A 19,279-nucleotide genomic window follows, 5' to 3' on the forward strand; every position below is an offset into this window, starting at 1 on the left:
GTGAAGGTTCTCCGTTGCAGTCGCGCGGATTCTCTCCTCTTGTGTAAATCTCCGGTTTATCTTCAGTTTTCTTCAGTTTCACCTGCAGTATTGTTTCCCTCCTGTCCATGCAGCGGCTCAGTAAACCATCATGTCTGCTAATTTCGCTTTATCACGAACTTTACGCAGAACCGGGAGCTTCCCTTCTGCCAGAACAGTCCGGATTGTGATCCTGGGACAAGGTTCAGTAGGAAAAACAGGTAAAGGCGACTGATATATGAGGATTAAATTATACAGTATACACTTCAGTTATATAATACACCAGTTTAATGTGTATTTAATAAGTTTATGTCCAGTTGATGTGCATGTTTTCTTGCAGCTCTGGCTGTGCGCTTTATCACCAGGAGATTTATCGGAGAATATGACCCGACTCTGGGTAGGTGTGTTAAAAACGAGCACATGCATCATGATCAGGTCTCACTAGCAGTGTTATAGACAGAAACCCGGAGTGTGAAGACACTGAGGTCGCTATAATAATATACATTATTAATGCTCCTGGACCAGAAGTCCTAGTTAAATAACGCTGCAATAACAAGAAGTGGCCATGGGGTATCGCTGTGTGCAAACTTAATTACTCTTCTGTCATGACAGTTACTCATGTGTGAGGTAATTAACTCTGAACACTGTGGCTTCTTTTATTTAAGCACATTTCCAGGAGATGTTGGTCACTAACCACCGAAAGAAACATTTATAAATCGCAGTATTCACATACTGGATGGTACATTAGTCTAGTATCTAACTACGGGTGTGTACTTTAGTAGGTACACATTGTTTTTTTCTTTTCACAGTGACTTCACCAGTGTTTTAGCCCTGAAACCTGGCACCTTATTCCCTCATACCAGCGGCAGACATTATTGATTTACTGCAGTGTTTGTGGATAGCAGTAGATGGCTGTATACAGAAAAAAAATAATTCAAGCTGTTAGTTTCTGTAATGCAGCAGAACATTCTGGATGACCATTTTGTGACATCAAAGTGTAAATGATTTCATATTTAATAAAAAAGCTGAAAATGAACATAAATCAGCAATTCTGTAAACATACTAAAGAATGTTCAGGTCTATAAGACATCTTGCTTGTGTTGTAATCATGACTGGTCAAGTTTTGCCAAGTCATTAGTTTGGGCTATGGCTAAGTATAGTGAGAGAGAAAAGCTTTAGTTAATGTTCATACCAAACACCAGAATGAATAAAAAAGTCTGATCTTTGTGTCTTTTACCATGCTATGGATGTTGGTGACTGATGATCTGGTTTGAGTTTTTTGGAAAGTGCTGATCCCTTGCTGGGATTTTTACACTCAACAGTCTCTAGAATTTATACAGCATAAAAAAACAGAGAGTTCTGTGGATGGACACATCTTGAGGATGCGCAAGATCAGATAAGCATTAGCACGAAGGATATAGCACCTCAAATAATCACACTGTACAGCATCTCAGAATGCACAACATCGAACCGTAAGGTAGATGGCTGAACCACCTCATGTTCTCCTGTCAGACAAGAACAATAATCTAAGACCATCATGAGCACAGACTCAGCCAAACTTGACCGATGAAGATTAAAAAACATCACCTGATCATTTTACAGTCTCCAGCTGTCCAGTTTGGGTGAGTATAGCATGATGTGGTCTTCCACTGCTGTAACCCATCAATGTTTGATATGCTGTGATACATTGAGATGCATTTCTACTCAGCAAGGTTGTACAGAGTGATGATTTGAGTTGCTATAATCTTTCTTTCAGCTCAGACCAGTCTGAAACACAAAGATGGTTCAGTCTGCAGATCCTTATCTCACTGGATGTTTTTTGTTTTTTCACACCATTCTGTGTAACTCTAGAGAAGGTGTAGTTGTGTGAAAATCCCAGCAGCAGATCAGATCATTTGATGTTTTTTTTTAACATGAACATAGCTGAAGCTATAGACCTTCATCTGTATGAATTTGTACGTTGTGCTACTGCCATGTGATTGATTAGAGAAGTGCATGAATGTGCAGGTGCCTATTAAAGTCTATTCCATTATTAGTTAGAGCTCAGGAATAACGTGTGTATGACTCTTTCTAACAGAGACCATCTACAGACATGAGTTGAGTATTGGGGGTGAAGCTGTGAACTTTGAGATCCTTGATACTGCAGGACAGGTGAGAAACATAATGGACAAAACAAGCTCTTGTTAAAAGCCAATCTTTTATGTGTAGGATACAGTTATCCCAAAGGGTGTATCTTAAAGGGTTCAACTGAGACTTGACTCAGCAGTGTGATCTCAGTAACTTCATTAAAGGAACATTCTCATTAACATATTCTTCATTATATATACTTTTACATGTAATAACATATTTAGACCTCTGCAGATTTTGGACATGTGTTATAGATTTGAAAGAAAATGAATTAAATTTAACTTTCTGAGCCTTTAATTTACACAATAACCAGATTTTAGAAATTTGTTTTTGCAGTTTTTTTTTAGAAATCTTTTGTAGAAGCTCATTTGGCAGCAATTCCAGCTTTGAGTCTTCTTGTGTAAGTCTCTACAAGCCTACAAGTGACTTTAGACAGTCTTCCTGGCAGATCCCCTTCATTTTGCCCACAAATGCAAGAAAGGATATTCTCCTGCTGATGCCACAGATGAGTTTATGACCGTTGGTTCTGTGAATACTGCCAGTCTGTCTGAGAGCGTTGGATGAGGTCCAGCATGCTAAGGATGCTCTTTTTTTTGTCCATATATTTTGGCCTCATAAAGTCAAAGATGCTTTAATATTGGTTAGGGAGTGATGAATCTTAGCCTTTCTTCACAATGAAGACTCTTGCTGGTGATTTGCAATTAGAATCTCACTGTCATGTGGCGTTTGGACACACTCGTGTGAAAGTTGTTCCAGCAGTCTGCACCACTCATAGCACAGGTTACATGAACATTGCTGATGAGTGTACTATGACAGCAAGTTAGGTGTCAGTACTTGGAGTGGTTGTGCTTTATTCCATTTGCATGAGACTGGCCAATACCATATCTACCAGACTCTCCATTCCCAAGCTGCATGTTCTCAAAACCTGAGTGGTAAAGTCACCAAGCAAGAAGAGTGTTTCACACTTGGGAATTTAGCAAGTGATTGATCTGACTGATAGAGTGATTGTGGCAAAGTGTTTCTTGTTTGAGGGACATGAAGGGAACTCAGTCTTTAACTGATGCCTAATGGTATTACAATCAGTCTAGGGAGAAGTGTGTTGTTGATTGCCAGAAACACATGTAAATGTGCCTTTTTTTTTTCAGAAGAAGGTTAGAGCCATTGTTTCACACAGGGCAAAGAAGCTGTACCATCTCAGAGCTGATTACACATTCCAGATTGAGATTTATTATCTTCTGTGCTTTAACTCTCTTTATTTGATATGTTGTCTTCTGGTAAGGTATGACTTTTGTGTACTATCTGCTTAACTCACTTTGTTCTAGAGTAGTGTGATTTGAATTTTGTTATATTCTATAGCATTATTGATCTTATAGTTATCTAATGTTGGTCTTTGCTTAGTTGTTCTCTCAGCTGATTAATCAGGAGTAGTTTCAGTCTCCCTTAAGGTGTGAATTGTGGGCAGGGCTTACTCATTTAAATTGAAGGTTTGTTTGTAAGTATCCCTCGAACACATTGTAAATAAGTGTCTAGTACTGTTTGATATATTCTACCACACCACATTTTAAATCTCACTCTGACTGCAGATATGTGCCTCAAACCCATCTCTGTAGTCACCTCTTAACGTTGCAGATGAACATTCTGGATGACCATTTTGGGACATCAAAGTGTAAATGATTTCATATTTAATAAAAAAGCTGAAAATGAACATAAATCAGCAATTCTGTAAACATACTTAAGAATGTTCAGGTCTATAAGACATCTTGCTTGTGTTGTAATCATGACTGGTCAAGTTTTGCCAAGTCATTAGTTTGGGCTATGGCTAAGTATAGTGAGAGAGAAAAGCTTTAGTTAATGTTCATACCAAACACCAGAATGAATAAAAAAGTCTGATCTTTGTGTTTTTTACCATGCTATGGATGTTGGTGACTGATGATCTGGTTTGAGTTTTTCGGAAAGTGCTGATCCCTTGCTGGGATTTTTACACTCAACAGTCTCTAGAATTTATACAGCATAAAAAAACAGAGAGTTCTGTGGATGGACACATCTTGAGGATGCGCAAGATCAGATAAGCATTAGCACGAAGGATATAGCACCTCAAATAATCACACTGTACAGCATCTCAGAATGCACAACATCGAACCGTAAGGTAGATGGCTGAACCACCTCATGTTCTCCTGTCAGACAAGAACAATAATCTGAGACCATCATGAGCACAGACTCAGCCAAACTTGACCGATGAAGATTAAAAAACATCACCTGATCATTTTACAGTCTCCAGCTGTCCAGTTTGGGTGAGTGTAGCATGATGTGGACTTCCACTGCTGTAACCCATCAATGTTTGATATGCTGTGATACATTGAGATGCATTTCTACTCAGCAAGGTTGTACAGAGTGATGATTTGAGTTGCTATAATCTTTCTTTCAGCTCAGACCAGTCTGAAACACAAAGGTGGTTCAGTCTGCAGATCCTTATCTCACTGTATGATTTTTGTTTTTTCACACCATTCTGTGTAACTCTAGAGAAGGTGTAGTTGTGTGAAAATCCCAGCAGCAGATCAGATCATTTGATCAGATCAGATCATTTGATGTTTTTTTTTAACGTGAACATAGCTCCACTCGCAGATGCTCTCGTCTACAGACCAGAGGTCTCATTTCCAGTAATCTCATCTACCCTCCTCGGTTGGGTGAGTCTCAAACAGTGGTGGTAGGTGGGCTCTGGAATTGGCAGTCTGCTGTAAGGAAAGCTGATTTTTATCTCTGCTTTAGCTTCCCACTACTCCTTTGATTTTCTTCCGCTAACAGAGACCTGGATATCCCCACAAAACACTGCTACACCAGCTACAGACATGACTGCTGCCCCACTACACATCTCCAACCATCACCTGGTATCCTTCACCATCACTCTCCCTATCCTACCCTCTCTCTTTCTCAACCTCCACTCTGTCTCCCCTTCTTCTGTAGATTCTGGCACTCTTTCTTCTCTTCCTGATCCTGAATCCTTTTCCTCACTACCCTTGGACTTCTGGCAAGAGTTCCTTCTACAAGTAAGCTCCACAACATCATCTCTCCTCTACTCAACCACACAGCTCCACCTGCTTCATCCTCCCTGACTGCAGAAGACTTTGCTTCTTTCTACCATCAGAAGATTGAGGGAATCTGCAGGAAACCTTCACTTCTGCCTCTACAATCTCACAGTCTGGATTTCTCTACTTCTTCGTTGTCACATTTCTCAACTGTAGCAGCAGAAGAGATTTTACAACTCATCCAGTCTTGCAATTCTACCACCTGCCCATTGGATCCATTCCCTTCCACTATGCTCCAGATCATCTTGCAAGACCTTCTGCCCTTCATTACCACTATCATCAGTAGATCCAACGCATCTGGTCAGGTACTAACTACCTTCAAGAGAGCAAGGGTTATTCCCATCTTAAAGAAACCTGCTATGGATCCATCAGACATCAGTAACCACAGACCGGTATCACTTCTCTCGTTTCTTTGAAAGAAATTCTTGAACGCATTGTCTATAATCAACTGCCTGTCTATCTCTCACAGAACAACCTCCAAGATCCCAACTAGTCTGGCTTTAAAGCAGCTCATTCCACAGAGACAGAATTAGGTAACATGGAGGGGAGAGACATCTGCTCCATTCAGACTCTCCACTGGTGTCCCACATGGCTCAGTACTTGATCCTCTTCTTTTCTCCCTGTATATACTCACTCTCTTGGTAAAGTTATTTCCTCACATGGGTTTACCACTCTTACCACTGCTATGCTGATGATACACAACTTATCTTCTCTTTCCCACCCTCAGATACAACAGCTTCTGATCTCAGCATGTCTGGCAGAAATATCATCAGCCTAGCAAACATGAACTGCTGATCATCCCAGATGATTCATCTCCAGGTCATGATCTTGCAATATACCTGCATAATGATCTGATCTCCCCTTCAGTCACAGCTCGCAACCTTTGGGTATCCATGGACAATCAACTGTCCTTTTCCTCTCATGTTGCTAATGTGACACACTCATGTCGGTTCCTTCTCTACAACATTAGAAGGATTCGGCCATTTTTGTCCACACAGGCTGCTCAGGTACTTGTTCAATCTCTTGTCATTTCAAGAAACAACAAAATCACACAAAAATTATCAATGAAAATCAAATTTATTAACCGATGGAGGTCTGGATTTGGAGTCACACTCAAAATTGAAGTTGAAAAACACACAACAGGCTGATCCAACTTTGATGTAATGTCCTTAAAACAAGTCAAAATGAAGCTCAGTAGTGTGTGTGGCCTCCACGTGCCTGTATGACCTCCCTACAATGCCTGGGCATGCTCCTGATGATGTGGTGGATGGTCTCCTGAGTGATCTCCTCCCAGACCTGGACTAAAGCGTCCGCCAACTCCTGGACAGTCTGTGGTGCAACGTGGCGTTGGTGGATGGAGCAAGACATGATGTCCCAGATGTGCTCAATTGGATTCAGGTCTGGGGAACAGGCGGGCCAGTCCATAGCATCAATGCCTTCGTCTTGCAGGAACTGCTGACAGACTAAAGCCACATGAGGTCTAGCATTGTCTTGAATTAGGAGGAACCCAGGGCCAACCGCACCGGCATATGGTCTCACAAGGGGTCTGAGGATCTCATCTCGGTACCTAATGGCAGTCAGGCTACCTCTGGCGAGGACATGGAGGGCTGTGTGGCCCTCCAAAGAAATGCCATCCCACACCATTACTGACCCACTGCCAAACCGGTCATGCTGGAGGATGTTGCAGGCAGCAGAACATTCTCCACAGCGTCTCCAGACTCTGTCACGTCTGTCACATGTGCTCAGTGTGAACCTGCTTTCATCTGTGAAGAGCACAGGGAACCGGTGGCGAATTTGCCAATCTTGGTGTTCTCTGACAAATGCCAAACGTCCTGCCCAGTGTTGGGCTGTAAGCACAACCCCCACCTGTGGACGTCGGGCCCTCATACCACCCTCATGGAGTCTGTTTCTGACCGTTTGAGCAGACACATGCACATTTGTGGCCTGCTGGATGTAATTTTGCAGGGCTCTGGCAGTGCTCCTCCTGTTCTTCCTTGCACAAAGGCGGAGGTAGCGGTCCTGCTGCTGGGTTGTTGCCCTCCTATGGCCTCCTGTCTCCTGGTAGCACTTCCATGCTTTGGACACTATGCTGACAGACACAGCAAACCTTCTTGCCACAGCTCGCATTGATGTGCCAGCCTGGATGAGCTGCACTTCCTGAGCCACTTGTGTGGGTTGCAGACTCCGTCTCATGCTACCACTAGAGTGAAAGCACCGCCAGCGTTCAAAAGTGACCAAAACTTCAGACAGAAATCATAGGAACTGAGAAGTGGTCTGTGGTCACCACCTGCAGAACCACTCCTTTATTGGGGGTGTCTTGCTAATTGCCTATAATTTTCACCTGTTGTCTATTCCATTTGCACAACAGCATGTGACATTGATTGTCAATCAGTGTTGTTTCCTAAGTGGGCAGTATGATTTCACAGAAGTGTGATTGACTTGGAGTTACATTGTGTTGTTTAAGTGTTCCCTTTATTTTTTGAGCAGTTTAAAAACAAAAAAACAACAAAAAAAAAACTGTGAATAGTGTTTTAAGTATGTAACCTAGTGAACCAGAGTTAATGTATCCAATGATAGAGACTTACAGCGTCTGCCAAATGCTGTAAATGCAAATGTAAATTTTGACTGCAGGGTCTAATGTGGTAATCATTCCAGGACTGTGTTTGATTCCACAGTGTAAGTCTACATGAACATGGCCCCTTTCCCTAAGGGTTGAACAGTGTGGTCCCTGGACAGGACTGCATAAAGGTCAGCTTCTACTTGGATAGACTGGGAACTATATGCTGTGCCAATGACATGTAGGAGTTTAAGTAGTCCTTCCAGTCCACTGAAATCCTGCAGCTGTCACCAGACACCTAATCACTAATTTAAGATTGGTTCCAGATGTTCATCACCAGGTTAAAGTACAGATGTGTGCAGATGATTCATGTTCCACAGTAGCACTTCACCTCATGACTGTAAGAACAGGGTTCCCACAAGTCAGTGGGGCAGTAGTGCCCCTTTTCGACCGAGGCAGTTTGAGTGCTGGTTCGGAGCCAGAGCCTAATTTAGAACCAGTTCATTCTTCTTCGACAGAAACCTTTCGGCATCCGCACTTACGACATTTGAACGTAAATTTGGACAACTTGCGTCAAACACACTTCAGTTCCTTGCCTCCTTGGATATTAAAGAAGCCTGTAATCAACATGCTTTTAGGACATCAGAGAAAAGGTGTGACTCATCCAAATGTTTATAGACAGCAATATATGGACATAAGAAGTCAGTACCCCTTACACTTACCAATATTCACGGATGGATCAAAGGCGGAAAATGGCGTAGCTGCAGCGATGGTGACTGGACATCACCAGTATGGAACTATAATTCCAAAAGAATGCTCAATTTTCACAGCTGAAGCCTGTGCTTTGCTCTTAGCTTTGGAACACATTGATAATTTTCAACTGAAGAACACTATAATTTTTACGGATTCTAAATCGTGCCTTCAAGCAATGGAATCCTTGGAGGATAACCATCCGTTGATTGATACTATTTTAACCAAAGTTGATCATCTGCAGAATCAATCCTATAATGTAAATTTTTGTTGGATTCCAGGACATCAGGAAATGAGCAAGCTGATACAGCTGCTAAGAAAGCTTTAAGGCAGACTGTGACTGGATGCCAAATTCCTCCCTCGGAATATAGACCTATTATCAATGGCTATGTACTAAATAAGTGGCAAGAGGAATGGAATACATGGTCGAATAACAAACTGTTTGAAATACACCCTGAAATTACTAACAGGTCTCTAATACCTATGAAATCAAGATTCGATCAGGTGATCTTAACCAGATGTAGAATCGGGCATACAAGACTGACACATGAACACTTGCTGAAAGGAGAAGACCCCATTCAGTGCTTGTACTGCAGCATTCCCCTTACTGCATATTTTGTTGGACTGTCCTGCGCATAATGACCACAGAAGGTTATTTTATGAGGCCAATTCATTTAAAGAGCTATTTTACAAGGTTTCATCAGGAAAAGTTTGTTTCTGTCATATATTAATGTAAAAATGTTCATTTAAGTTGTCTATATTTGTCTATATTTATTTCTTTGTGATTTTAGGTTATTTTAATTCTTATTAACCGTTCTTGCCATGAAGATAGCCTCAGTAGCTGACATGGCAGTAAATTATAGCAACTAACTAACTTTTTCGACAGCCAAAGCACCGGCTTTGAACCAGGAAAAGTGGTTCTTAAGTAGCACCAAAACGTTGCTGGTCTAGACTTAAGAACCGCTTGTGTCAGGGGCTGTGGGCGGGGTTACTGTTAGCACGTTTGATAAAGTATATTTATGTTTAATACACTTTTACTTTACTGCAATGTGTTCAGTTATCAGCACACATGATAGTAGGTAGCTACATGCTAAGGCTAACTTTTTTCCTGTGTTAATGATAAAATAATGTTATGTACTTTCTCGGTTACAACCTGAGCATTAACAGTAAAGCAACATCCGCCATTGTTGATGTTGTGTTTGCCGCTGCTGCGCTAACGTTGCTGTATAACGTGACACGTATACAGTGACGTCAGACTTAGCTCTGTGATGGCTCTTTAACCGGTGGAAAGGCAAACCGGTTCTTAGAAGATTCGCCAGTGGAAGGTTCGCTAGCTCTGAACCCTTACCCGGTTCTTTCTGGTGGAAAAGGGGTATAGGTGGCTGATGGCTGTCTGGATTATGTAGCTCTGAGATTCTCTGCCAAATTAGCGTTGAGCCATCAATTACAATGTGTGGCCACAAGGAGGTCTGACAAGAGCATTATTGATGTAGAGACTATGAATGTAGAGGCAAGGAAAGACTTCTACACTTGGTTGTATCTCCACAAGACTGTGGTGAAGTCACACAGACACTTTATTTCAAAAGCTGTAAAATAGTAAAACCATCAATGTGCCAAAAAGTGAAAGTGATCATGTAAATGTGTATGTCAGTTACACAGTGTCAGTGATCAGTTCATAATAACCCCAGAATTATTCATGTTGTGTTCCCATGCAGGAGGAGGATGCGCTGCTGATGGAAGAGAAAATTAAATGGGCCGATGGTTTCCTCATAGTTTACTCTGTCACTGACCGCTGTAGTTTTGATGAAGTCATGCGGCTGTGCTTTCTAGTGAATCACATCCACAGCAGGAGAAGCTGTCCTGATCCTCCACCAGTCATCATTGTTGCTAATAAAAAAGACCTGGAGTTTGACAGGATGGTGTCAGTAGAGGAGGGCGAGAGTTTGTCACACGGCCTCAAAGTTCCTCTGCGTGAGATTTCTGTCCGTGATGGTTGGGAAGAAACAGCCAGCGTGTTTCATGCGCTCTATGCAGAGATAGTGCAGCAAATGGACAAATCACCTCCTTCCTTCCGAAGACGTGGCGTGTCCCGACTGATGGAGAAAATTCCCAGAATTCACTCTAATGCGGCTCTGGGGTCCACAGGCCGTAGTTTCAGCTTCAGTTCATTCAGAGACCTTCTGCCTGACTGAGAAGTGAGAAGCTTCAACGAAAAAATATGTTTTTCCATTAATGCCTTTTGGTTGCAAGTGTTGTAGGCTAAAAAAGAAAGTGTGCAATCTCTGCTTTGATATCGGACATAAAAGGACAGCTGGAGACATTAAATATCAAAGTTAAGAATATTTCAGTGAGAATTGTTTTTAATCTATTCGACAACTTTCATTAATGATGGAAATGGTAAAGCAGGAAGATCAACATGATGAACGACACTAAAGTAGAAGAAACTATACAGTTAATATGATTCTGTTAAACATAAGCTGCTTACAGACATTCAACACAAACGAAATGGATAATGAAATGATAATGTCTAATTTTAACTTTCTTCCCTTGGGGAACAGTTCTCTATGCTCTGACCTCCAGCACATGTTTCTGTTTTTTTAGTGTTTTGGGTTACTTGGTTTAGGTGTATTAGGAGCTAATCTGTAGCAAAAACATAGACTCTCTGGTAATTTACATTAAGGAAATGCTTGGAAAAACTGCTTTTATAGTGACAAAAATGTGAAAAAAGTCAAGGCTTCTGTTATTTTATGGCAGTTAATAAGACAGAGTTTACAAGGCATGTTCGGGAGTCTTTGGTAAGGCGTGAGAGTGAGTGTGGTTTTGCAGCTGAATGTAGAACCAAAATAATTTCACCACCAAAATGACCTGAGAGGATATGCTCACTGTAGGTTAATGCAAGGTCTTTAATATAGCTCTTTAGTAAAAAGAATACTCTTCAAGGCTTCTTTAAAGTTTAATTGTATAATTCTGAGTTTTTAGACATTTGCCAGATGCCCTGATCCAGAGCAACTTACAATTTACAGCTAAGCAATTGTGGATTAAGGGCCTTGCTCAGGGGCCCAAGGAGTGGCAGCATGGGATTTAAACTCACAACCTTCCAATCAGTTGTCCAACACCATAACTTAGCTAGCACCGACTACCACTTTTTAGCTTTCAAGAAAGGTCTTTTCTATAGCGAACCTTTAAGATATAGAACCCTAAATGGTAAAAGCATTATATTAAATAAATGTTTTGCAAAAGCCATTTAAAGTATACAAAAGCCTATAATTGAAAATGTTCGAAATGTTCTGCTTTGTGAGATGTCTTGGATTTGTGTCTTTTAATAAGGTCATTAATTTGGGCTCCTGCTGTACTTTTGCGCCTTGGGGAACATTTCTGCATGCTTTTAGACCTTATTCTTGTGGAAAGAAAACACAGATGTAGAATTTGATTTTGGATTTGAAGGGAAAGGACAGAATCCTGACTGTGAAACTGGCATGTGAAATAATAGCATGAGATTATAAGAGAGGGATTCAAAACACTGTAGAAATGTGTCAGAAGCAAACGGGTGAAATAAAAAGTTTCATTTTAAAAGTGCACTTTTTAACAAACTGTAATCAGTCAGCATCAGTTTTTTGATGCAGCTTTTCTGAGTAGCCAGACGTGTAATGATTATTAACCACAGTAGCAGTTGTTTACTAAAATGAAATAAAATGTTTTGATGTCATAATGTTTTTAAGCCATGGCTCATCACTGAAGGGAAACAGATGAAGCTGTCTCTTCTGCTGTTATCATTATCAGGAGCCTGAGAAGGGAAGGTTCAGAACTTCATTAAACCACTCCTGATTAATTTTAGATGTATGTTTCATAGAGACTGCACCATAGTGAGCACCTGGTCCTATATCGTTACATAACGCTGTCAATCCAATCCATTCTGGACCCCCTCACTGTATTGAACAGTTAGTTGCAGATGTTGTGAATTTAAGGTATTCTTTGGCTTCCTCCAAACATAAATCTGGCCAGATGGGAGAAATCAGTATTTTTTCCAAGCAGTGTTGAAAGGTACTTATAGCGAACATTGTTAATAGCTGAAATATGATGTTAACAAATTTAGACATCACCAATGCAGCTTTGTGGTTTAGTCATGAGGGGATTCCTCTCCTGGTAAAGGCCTGCATAGGTTTGACCCTTTCCTCTACAAGGAACTCTTTTTGTGGTAGACCATTTCAGCACAGAACTCATACAGAACATTATTTCCACACAGTGGAAATGTCTAAGAAGTGTCCCTGCTGAGTGGATCCTCTCATGGAGCTCTTCTCTGTCTCTGATGCCTTTGTCTTGTTCATTAGGTCAATTACTGAATTTTATAACCTGAATCTGTGCATGCTATTTTTATGGAGTGTCACACTATCAATATTAGTGCATAAGACCGTGAATGTTGATGCTGCTTCTCAGTAAATTCCAGAGTAACTCACTCGGTCATAGAAAAGCCTTTGTGTTCAGTCAGTGAAGAGCAGTGTGCTATGTATATACACTATAATGACTGACAAGAGAAAGCTCATTCAGGTTCAGTCTGGTGTCTAACCTCATGTTGTTTTCCATTGGAACATAATCCATTGTAATAGAGTACCTAATTATCTAACATAAAATACACACTTTTACAACAAAGCATCTGTATTTAGTAACATGATTCATGAAACAACTGCATATTCACACTGATATACCTTAAAGATGAACTGAAAATGATTTTTTTTTGTATAAAAAAAACGAAATAAAATCAATATACACTGGCTTAACATGTCGTCTAACAGCCCTTCACATTTCTGAGCAATTATATGACTGACCTGTGTGTGTGTGTGTTAACTAGGGATGAGCGAGTACAGCATTATCTGTATCCGTATCTGTATCTGTTAACCATATGAATTATCTGTATCTGTATCTGTACTCGGAGAGGGTGGGGCCTAGCCCGGAAGATAGGCGGGGCTTGTCTTGAAATGGGCGGGGCTTTAAGCGGTATGTTATTTTAAGCATGCAATTGATATGGGTTGATCAGAAATTGTTATATTTATTGCTGATTAGAAAAATATTTACAGGACAGCATCAGGATTGAGCTTCAGATCAATGGTTTTGATCACGATAGCAAACGAACTATATTATAGAACAAGTTTTGCAACAATGAAAACAAAACAATGCAGTGCAATTATGAAGTAAAATGTAATGAACAAAACTTTCTTTTTTAACTTTTAATTCTTTTATGATCAGTGTGATTTTTTTTATTTTATTTTCCACACCAGGTGTGTGTGTGTAGCTTAATAATTAATTTGTAATATTTATAACACTAGCTTACTACCTTTATGTTTTTATGAAATACGTGTCAGTGTCTGGTTACTGGTTAGAGACAGCTGAAGGTTTAAAAAATCTCCGACAGGCAGAGACGCAATGCGAGTCGCATTCTACCAAGCAAGCACTACGTCTGAACGAACACACGTTTACCAGAACTCTACTGGTTAGTAAGTACGTATTATTAACGTTACAACCCGAAGTAAAAAGCTGAAGAAACCCTAAACGTTAACGGAAAAGACCCGAGACAGAGAGCTGTTCTGTGTGTGACTGTGAGTGAGCAGAGAGAGACACAGCAACACAATACATCTGTATGGGTTAAGGGAAGGGCGCTGTGACTAGCCTATCACAGAACGCTGACACAATCAGCTACCCAATGATGATTTTCATTCAATCCGAGCACAGATATTGACTCGTATTACTCGTATAATACTCGTACTTGGCAGAAGTGCTTTATCCGTACCGGATACTCGTTTCAGCCGAGTATCCGGCTCATCTCTAGTGTTAACTGTCTCTCATGGGTTCATCTTCAATCTAGTCTTCATTGCTTTGTGACAGATGACATGTCGTGCCCTATAACAGCTTATTAAACCTTGATTACATTTATGAGATATTCAAGACTTACATTCATATCACTGTATTAATGCAGCACTGCTCTCTCACGCATCAGAGTAAACTTGTGATTAGATGCTGTCTACAGTCAGACTGACTGGGATTTAGTCATTAAGGAAGTGCAGATTGATCTGATCTGATTGATCTGCAGGAATTAAACTGCCAGCTTTGTTTCTCTTCCAGCTAACGTGTCACTAAGGAGAAGAGCTGTACAAGAGGACAATTACGCTGCTATGGTCAGCGTTACAGGCTTAAAACTCCAGGGTCTCTGCTCAAACTTGAGCTCAGGTAGGTGAACTGCTCATGCTCACCTGCCCATAGGAGTGTGTGTGTGGCCTGTGATGAACTGGCTTCACATCCAGGATGTGTCCATGCCTCACAGACTCCCCATCCACAGCTCCTCTGAAAAAGATAAAGCAGTTACTCAATATGAATGAATGAAGGAAGCAGAACATATCAAAATAACTCCAACCCTTCACAGCCACTTAAAGATGAGGTCATGTCATCAGTCTGTGGATAAAGGACATTATTTAGAGCTTTAGGAGGGGGGGGGGGGAGCGAGAGAGACAGAGAGAGAGAGCACAACGTATTACATGTGAAGAAATTAGAGAAGTGTGTGTTTTAAGTGGGCTGATGTAATCAGGATGGAAGGAGGCTCGTTAATCAAGACAAGTGCTCTTCTATCTTATTTTCCACATGAAGTAATAAAGTGATGAGTCTACTGGACGCTGTGTTTATGCTTTGCCATGATCATAAGGCGGTGTGTTCTTTCATTTAACAGAAATAGTGAGCAGCGTACAGATCAAAGGAGTCTACACATGCTGGTCCAGGGGCGAGTGGGTTAAAATTTCTAAGCCAATAAAATGATAAAGTGCATGCTAACAAGTCAGTGACACAATTCAGGGTGTTTAAAGTTGGGTGGGGTTTTAGACAGAAAGCCTGTGGCCTTAACATTGGTCCTCATCTATCAAGCTGACGATTCATAGTGTTTACAGAAGAAACGTGGTATTCAAGAAAATCCTGTAAATTCCGCAAGAAACGTTTATATCCTTCTCGTGCTCCTGAATGAATTTATACACAAGATGACAACTGACCCTTTACTTACAAATGCTGCACTTATGTACCTGGAGAAAACTAACATATACCATAATCAGACATAAGCATGTACTGTATATTTACAGTCCCTTATATTATTAATATATTATATTATTAAACATTTTCTATAAATTCCACTTCTGCCTTTCAGACTTTACCTGTGCGTACTGTGCTCTCAGCTGCTTGTACCTTTTATGGAGTTTTCTGGCACAAACACACACCTTTCTGAAACTTCTACAAATCGGACAGAAGTTTTTGTTGCTTTCCCGAGCGTTCAAACATTCGCAGACAACTTTACTGAAAGAGTGATGAATGAGATCTGAAATCAGTGTTTCATAAAAGATAAAAAAAAAGCATTTTTTTGCATTATCATTATACCACATAGATCAAAATTATATTAGCTCAAATACTTTTTACTGATTAAACAGCACTAATGAGAAAATAATGGAACAAACAGCTGGTATCACAGGATATGAGTACAGAAGTCTTAAAGGAAGAACTTTTTTTTCTTTTGGAAGTTTATGTACATCGACACCAAACTATATGCCGTGAAGGAAAGTCTTATAGGTGTGTTTTCTTTTAGTCTATTTTTGTCCTTGTTTTAGTTGAATGTGATTCCATCTATAATCTCTCCCTTACTTGGCCACATTAACCTCATAGGTTCAGTGAAAAATAAAAGAAGTACATTTCAGAAACAAACATCTTTGTCTGGTTCTCTGTTTACATGTGGTGTATTGGGACAATGTGTATTTTAGCCAAATTATTATTTAAAGAAAGGAGCTCTGGTTATTGAATTAAAAAAAAAAAAAAAAAAAAAAAAGAAAACCCAGCAGATTAGATGAGTATCAGATTGTAGTTTAATTGGCAAAAACCCATCTGAAAGTTAAGAGTAGAGCATAAGCATGCTCTCAGATGTGGACAACAGGCACATGAGTCACAGAGCATCAGTCTGAAGGAACACACAAGCTGAAGGCACATGGAGAGCTGGCAGTGGCCAAGCCATGACGGTTTTGTTGTCATTTATTTATAATATTAAAAAAAAAAAACACCTGATCAAGCACTTTTATTTCAACACTTTCAAAGCACTGGCTTCTGATTTATGTTTGTGGTTCAAAAAAACTTCAGAAGAAGAATTACTGTGTCGTCCCCTGAGAATTGATTTATTCTATACAAGATCAATGAAATACTGAAATCTTTCTTCTCCAGAACCTTCCACAGGACACAGAATTCCAGAGTCCAAGGCACTTGTTTCAGTGACAGGATTCAATTCAGTGTAACATCAGTCAGAATGTTCTGTCCTGCTTCCTCTTTAATACACATTGATCTATCTGCATTTGGCAGAAAAACAAACAAACAAACAAAAAAACCTTGTATATATCTGAAGGCCTGATTAAGCAGACAAGGATTAGTTGAGCTAAATGTAAGGGATGAAAAGGTCACTTATTTATGGAAGTAAAAAATATGTTTCATCTGGACATTTACACTGTACATGGAGTTAATATTGATGTATATGTGTCAGGGAAGCGCCACAGTTTAATACGCTCACACACAGGAAATGAGGGACCATCCTCATCAACCAGCAATGCCTGATGAGATATAGCAGCAATCAGAACTGTTCTGAAAGCAGCTCACACAGCCTCTGAGACACGGTGTCTCGACTAGTCCTCAGAGTGAGTCGGTACATCTGCACAGGAAAGAAGACGAGAAAGAAGATGATCAGGTCAGTCACGGTACTGAGTATACCTGTGTGTATGTCCGTGTCAGACTGATTATTTTCCTGTTTTGTGCGTGTGTGTGTGTGTGTTAGACTGATTATTTACCTGTTTGTGTGTATTAGACTGATTATTTACCTGTTTGTGTGTGTGTGTGTTAGACTGATTATTTACCTGTTTGTGTGTGTGTATTAGACTGATTATTTACCTGTTTGTGTGTGTGTGTATTAGACTGATTATTTACCTGTTTGTGTGTGTTAGACTGATTATTTACCTGTTTGTGTGTGTGTGTGTGTGTGTGTTAGACTGATTATTTACCTGTTTGTGTGTGTTAGACTGATTATTTACCTGTTTGTGTGTGTGTTAGACTAATTATTTACCTGTTTGTGTGTGTGTTAGACTGATTATTTACATGTGTGTGTGTTAGACTGATTATTTACCTGTTTGTGTGCGTGTGTGTTTCAGTGTGATTTGTGTACCTGGGCTTGTGTGTTAGGCTCTAATCTCAGAAGGCAGCCAACTTGCATCGTTTTTGTGTGTATAACACCAGCACCAACAAAATTAGAAGGATTGGGGTCTACACCATCTAGCAGTGCGGTTCCAAACCCGATAATCTATAAAAAAAAAAAACAACACACAGGTCAGGAAAAAAGTCCATTAGAAAATTCTGTAATGGAGCTCAGTGATTGTAGATTAATAAAAGAGCACATTAATCAGCAGTGAGATTAGATTATGATTTAGTTGTTTAATCCAATGAACACAGACGTGAACACAGTCGTGAACACAGACGTTAACACAGTCTGTAGATACCTTAGCCTTGGTGATCTCTGTGTCCATGGAATGCTTAGCCTTGAAGATCTTTTGCACCTCCTGCTGAGGACTGGGGGGAAAATGGAGAGAAGCAGCAAATTAGTTACATTTATTAAATACATTGCACCGAAAGGGGACAGATACAGACGATAAATGACATGCAAACAATGCTAGCTGTGACTGCATTTTATTTTAATATTCACATTAACAAGCACAACTTTTAAATCGGTAATTGGTGATTTTAAGCAAGTCCCATTACATTGTATACTACAATAATTCGCAGCCTTCCTCCCAGAGACATCACTCAGACACCCAGATAAAACAGCTAAAGTAATAAAGCACTCTGAATTTTAATAGTGCTTTTAAGACATTCTTATTTTCTCCTCAGGACAATGAAGAGCGGATTATTATCCCAAGATAAAGGACCATCATAACTGATAAGTTTTAGTAACAATCTACATGTGCGTGGGCTTCTCAAGGTTGCTCCTCTTAATGAAATGATCAGCATATCATCACTAACATTTAGTACTCAGGGGACAGATGTTCGGGTTCAGCCCAACACTTTTGGGATGCACTTATTTCCAGGGATTTCAGAACAGCGTAACAGATATTGCATCATCGGGCAGGCGTGGCCTATTTGATAATCTAACCCTAACTGTAGTTTTTGGTTGTTTGCAAAAATAGCTTAACTGTAAGATAATAAAGCATAATAGATAGAAAATATAACAACTACCTGTATGACTGTTTTGTACTTCATTATCCATTGTAGTATGCTCTTTTTTTTTTTGAAAGAAGGCGTTCTTCCAAGACCTCCAGAAACGTTGTGGTAAAGAAACCCCTGGAATTTAGTGAATGCCAAACACTTTTTGGTCCTGACACGCCCCCTATTGGTAATAGCATGGAATTTGTCTGATACACAAAAGGTAAACCAAACTAACAAGAGCTCAACCATGACTCCATAAAACTCACAACAAGGATTCCAGAACAATCCTTCTCCTCTCTCTGACTTGATTTTTATCATAAACTAAAATCAATGCAGCGTGCAGTTATCAGATTTCTGCTCTTAATCAACTCTTAGACCAATCAAAGGCTAAAAGGTGAACTTACCTCTGGAGAAGTGATGAATGCATCATAGAATTTATAATAACCAATTTTTGCTAAACTGAGCTCTTAAACTCTGCAGTGATGTTATTTGA

General features: G+C 40.0%; 2 protein-coding genes across 2 annotated transcripts in view; one reads left to right on the forward strand and one right to left on the reverse strand.

Moving 5' to 3' along the window:
* The first annotated feature begins 25 nt into the window (after window positions 1-25).
* On the forward strand, window positions 26-13,496 carry LOC132850484 (ras-related and estrogen-regulated growth inhibitor-like). Its single transcript, XM_060877113.1, has 4 exons — window positions 26-239; window positions 359-415; window positions 2,096-2,169; window positions 10,251-13,496. Exons 1-4 carry the CDS (start codon window positions 131-133, stop codon window positions 10,725-10,727), a joined length of 717 nt encoding a protein of 238 aa, XP_060733096.1. The 5' UTR covers window positions 26-130; the 3' UTR covers window positions 10,728-13,496.
* A 2,904-nt stretch (window positions 13,497-16,400) lies between these two features.
* Window positions 16,401-19,279, reverse strand: part of LOC132850500 (AP-2 complex subunit alpha-2) — a 29,036-nt gene continuing 26,157 nt past the window's right edge. The window contains exons 20-22 of the mRNA XM_060877138.1: window positions 18,084-18,153; window positions 17,753-17,887; window positions 16,401-17,245 (exon numbers count right to left, since the gene is read on the reverse strand). Coding sequence (XP_060733121.1) covers window positions 17,168-17,245; window positions 17,753-17,887; window positions 18,084-18,153 — 283 coding nt within the window. The 3' untranslated portion in view covers window positions 16,401-17,167. The remainder of the gene's footprint in view (window positions 17,246-17,752; window positions 17,888-18,083; window positions 18,154-19,279) is intronic.

Source organism: Tachysurus vachellii, chromosome 1 (genome assembly GCF_030014155.1).
Source record: "Tachysurus vachellii isolate PV-2020 chromosome 1, HZAU_Pvac_v1, whole genome shotgun sequence".
NCBI classification, from domain to species: domain Eukaryota; kingdom Metazoa; phylum Chordata; class Actinopteri; order Siluriformes; family Bagridae; genus Tachysurus; species Tachysurus vachellii.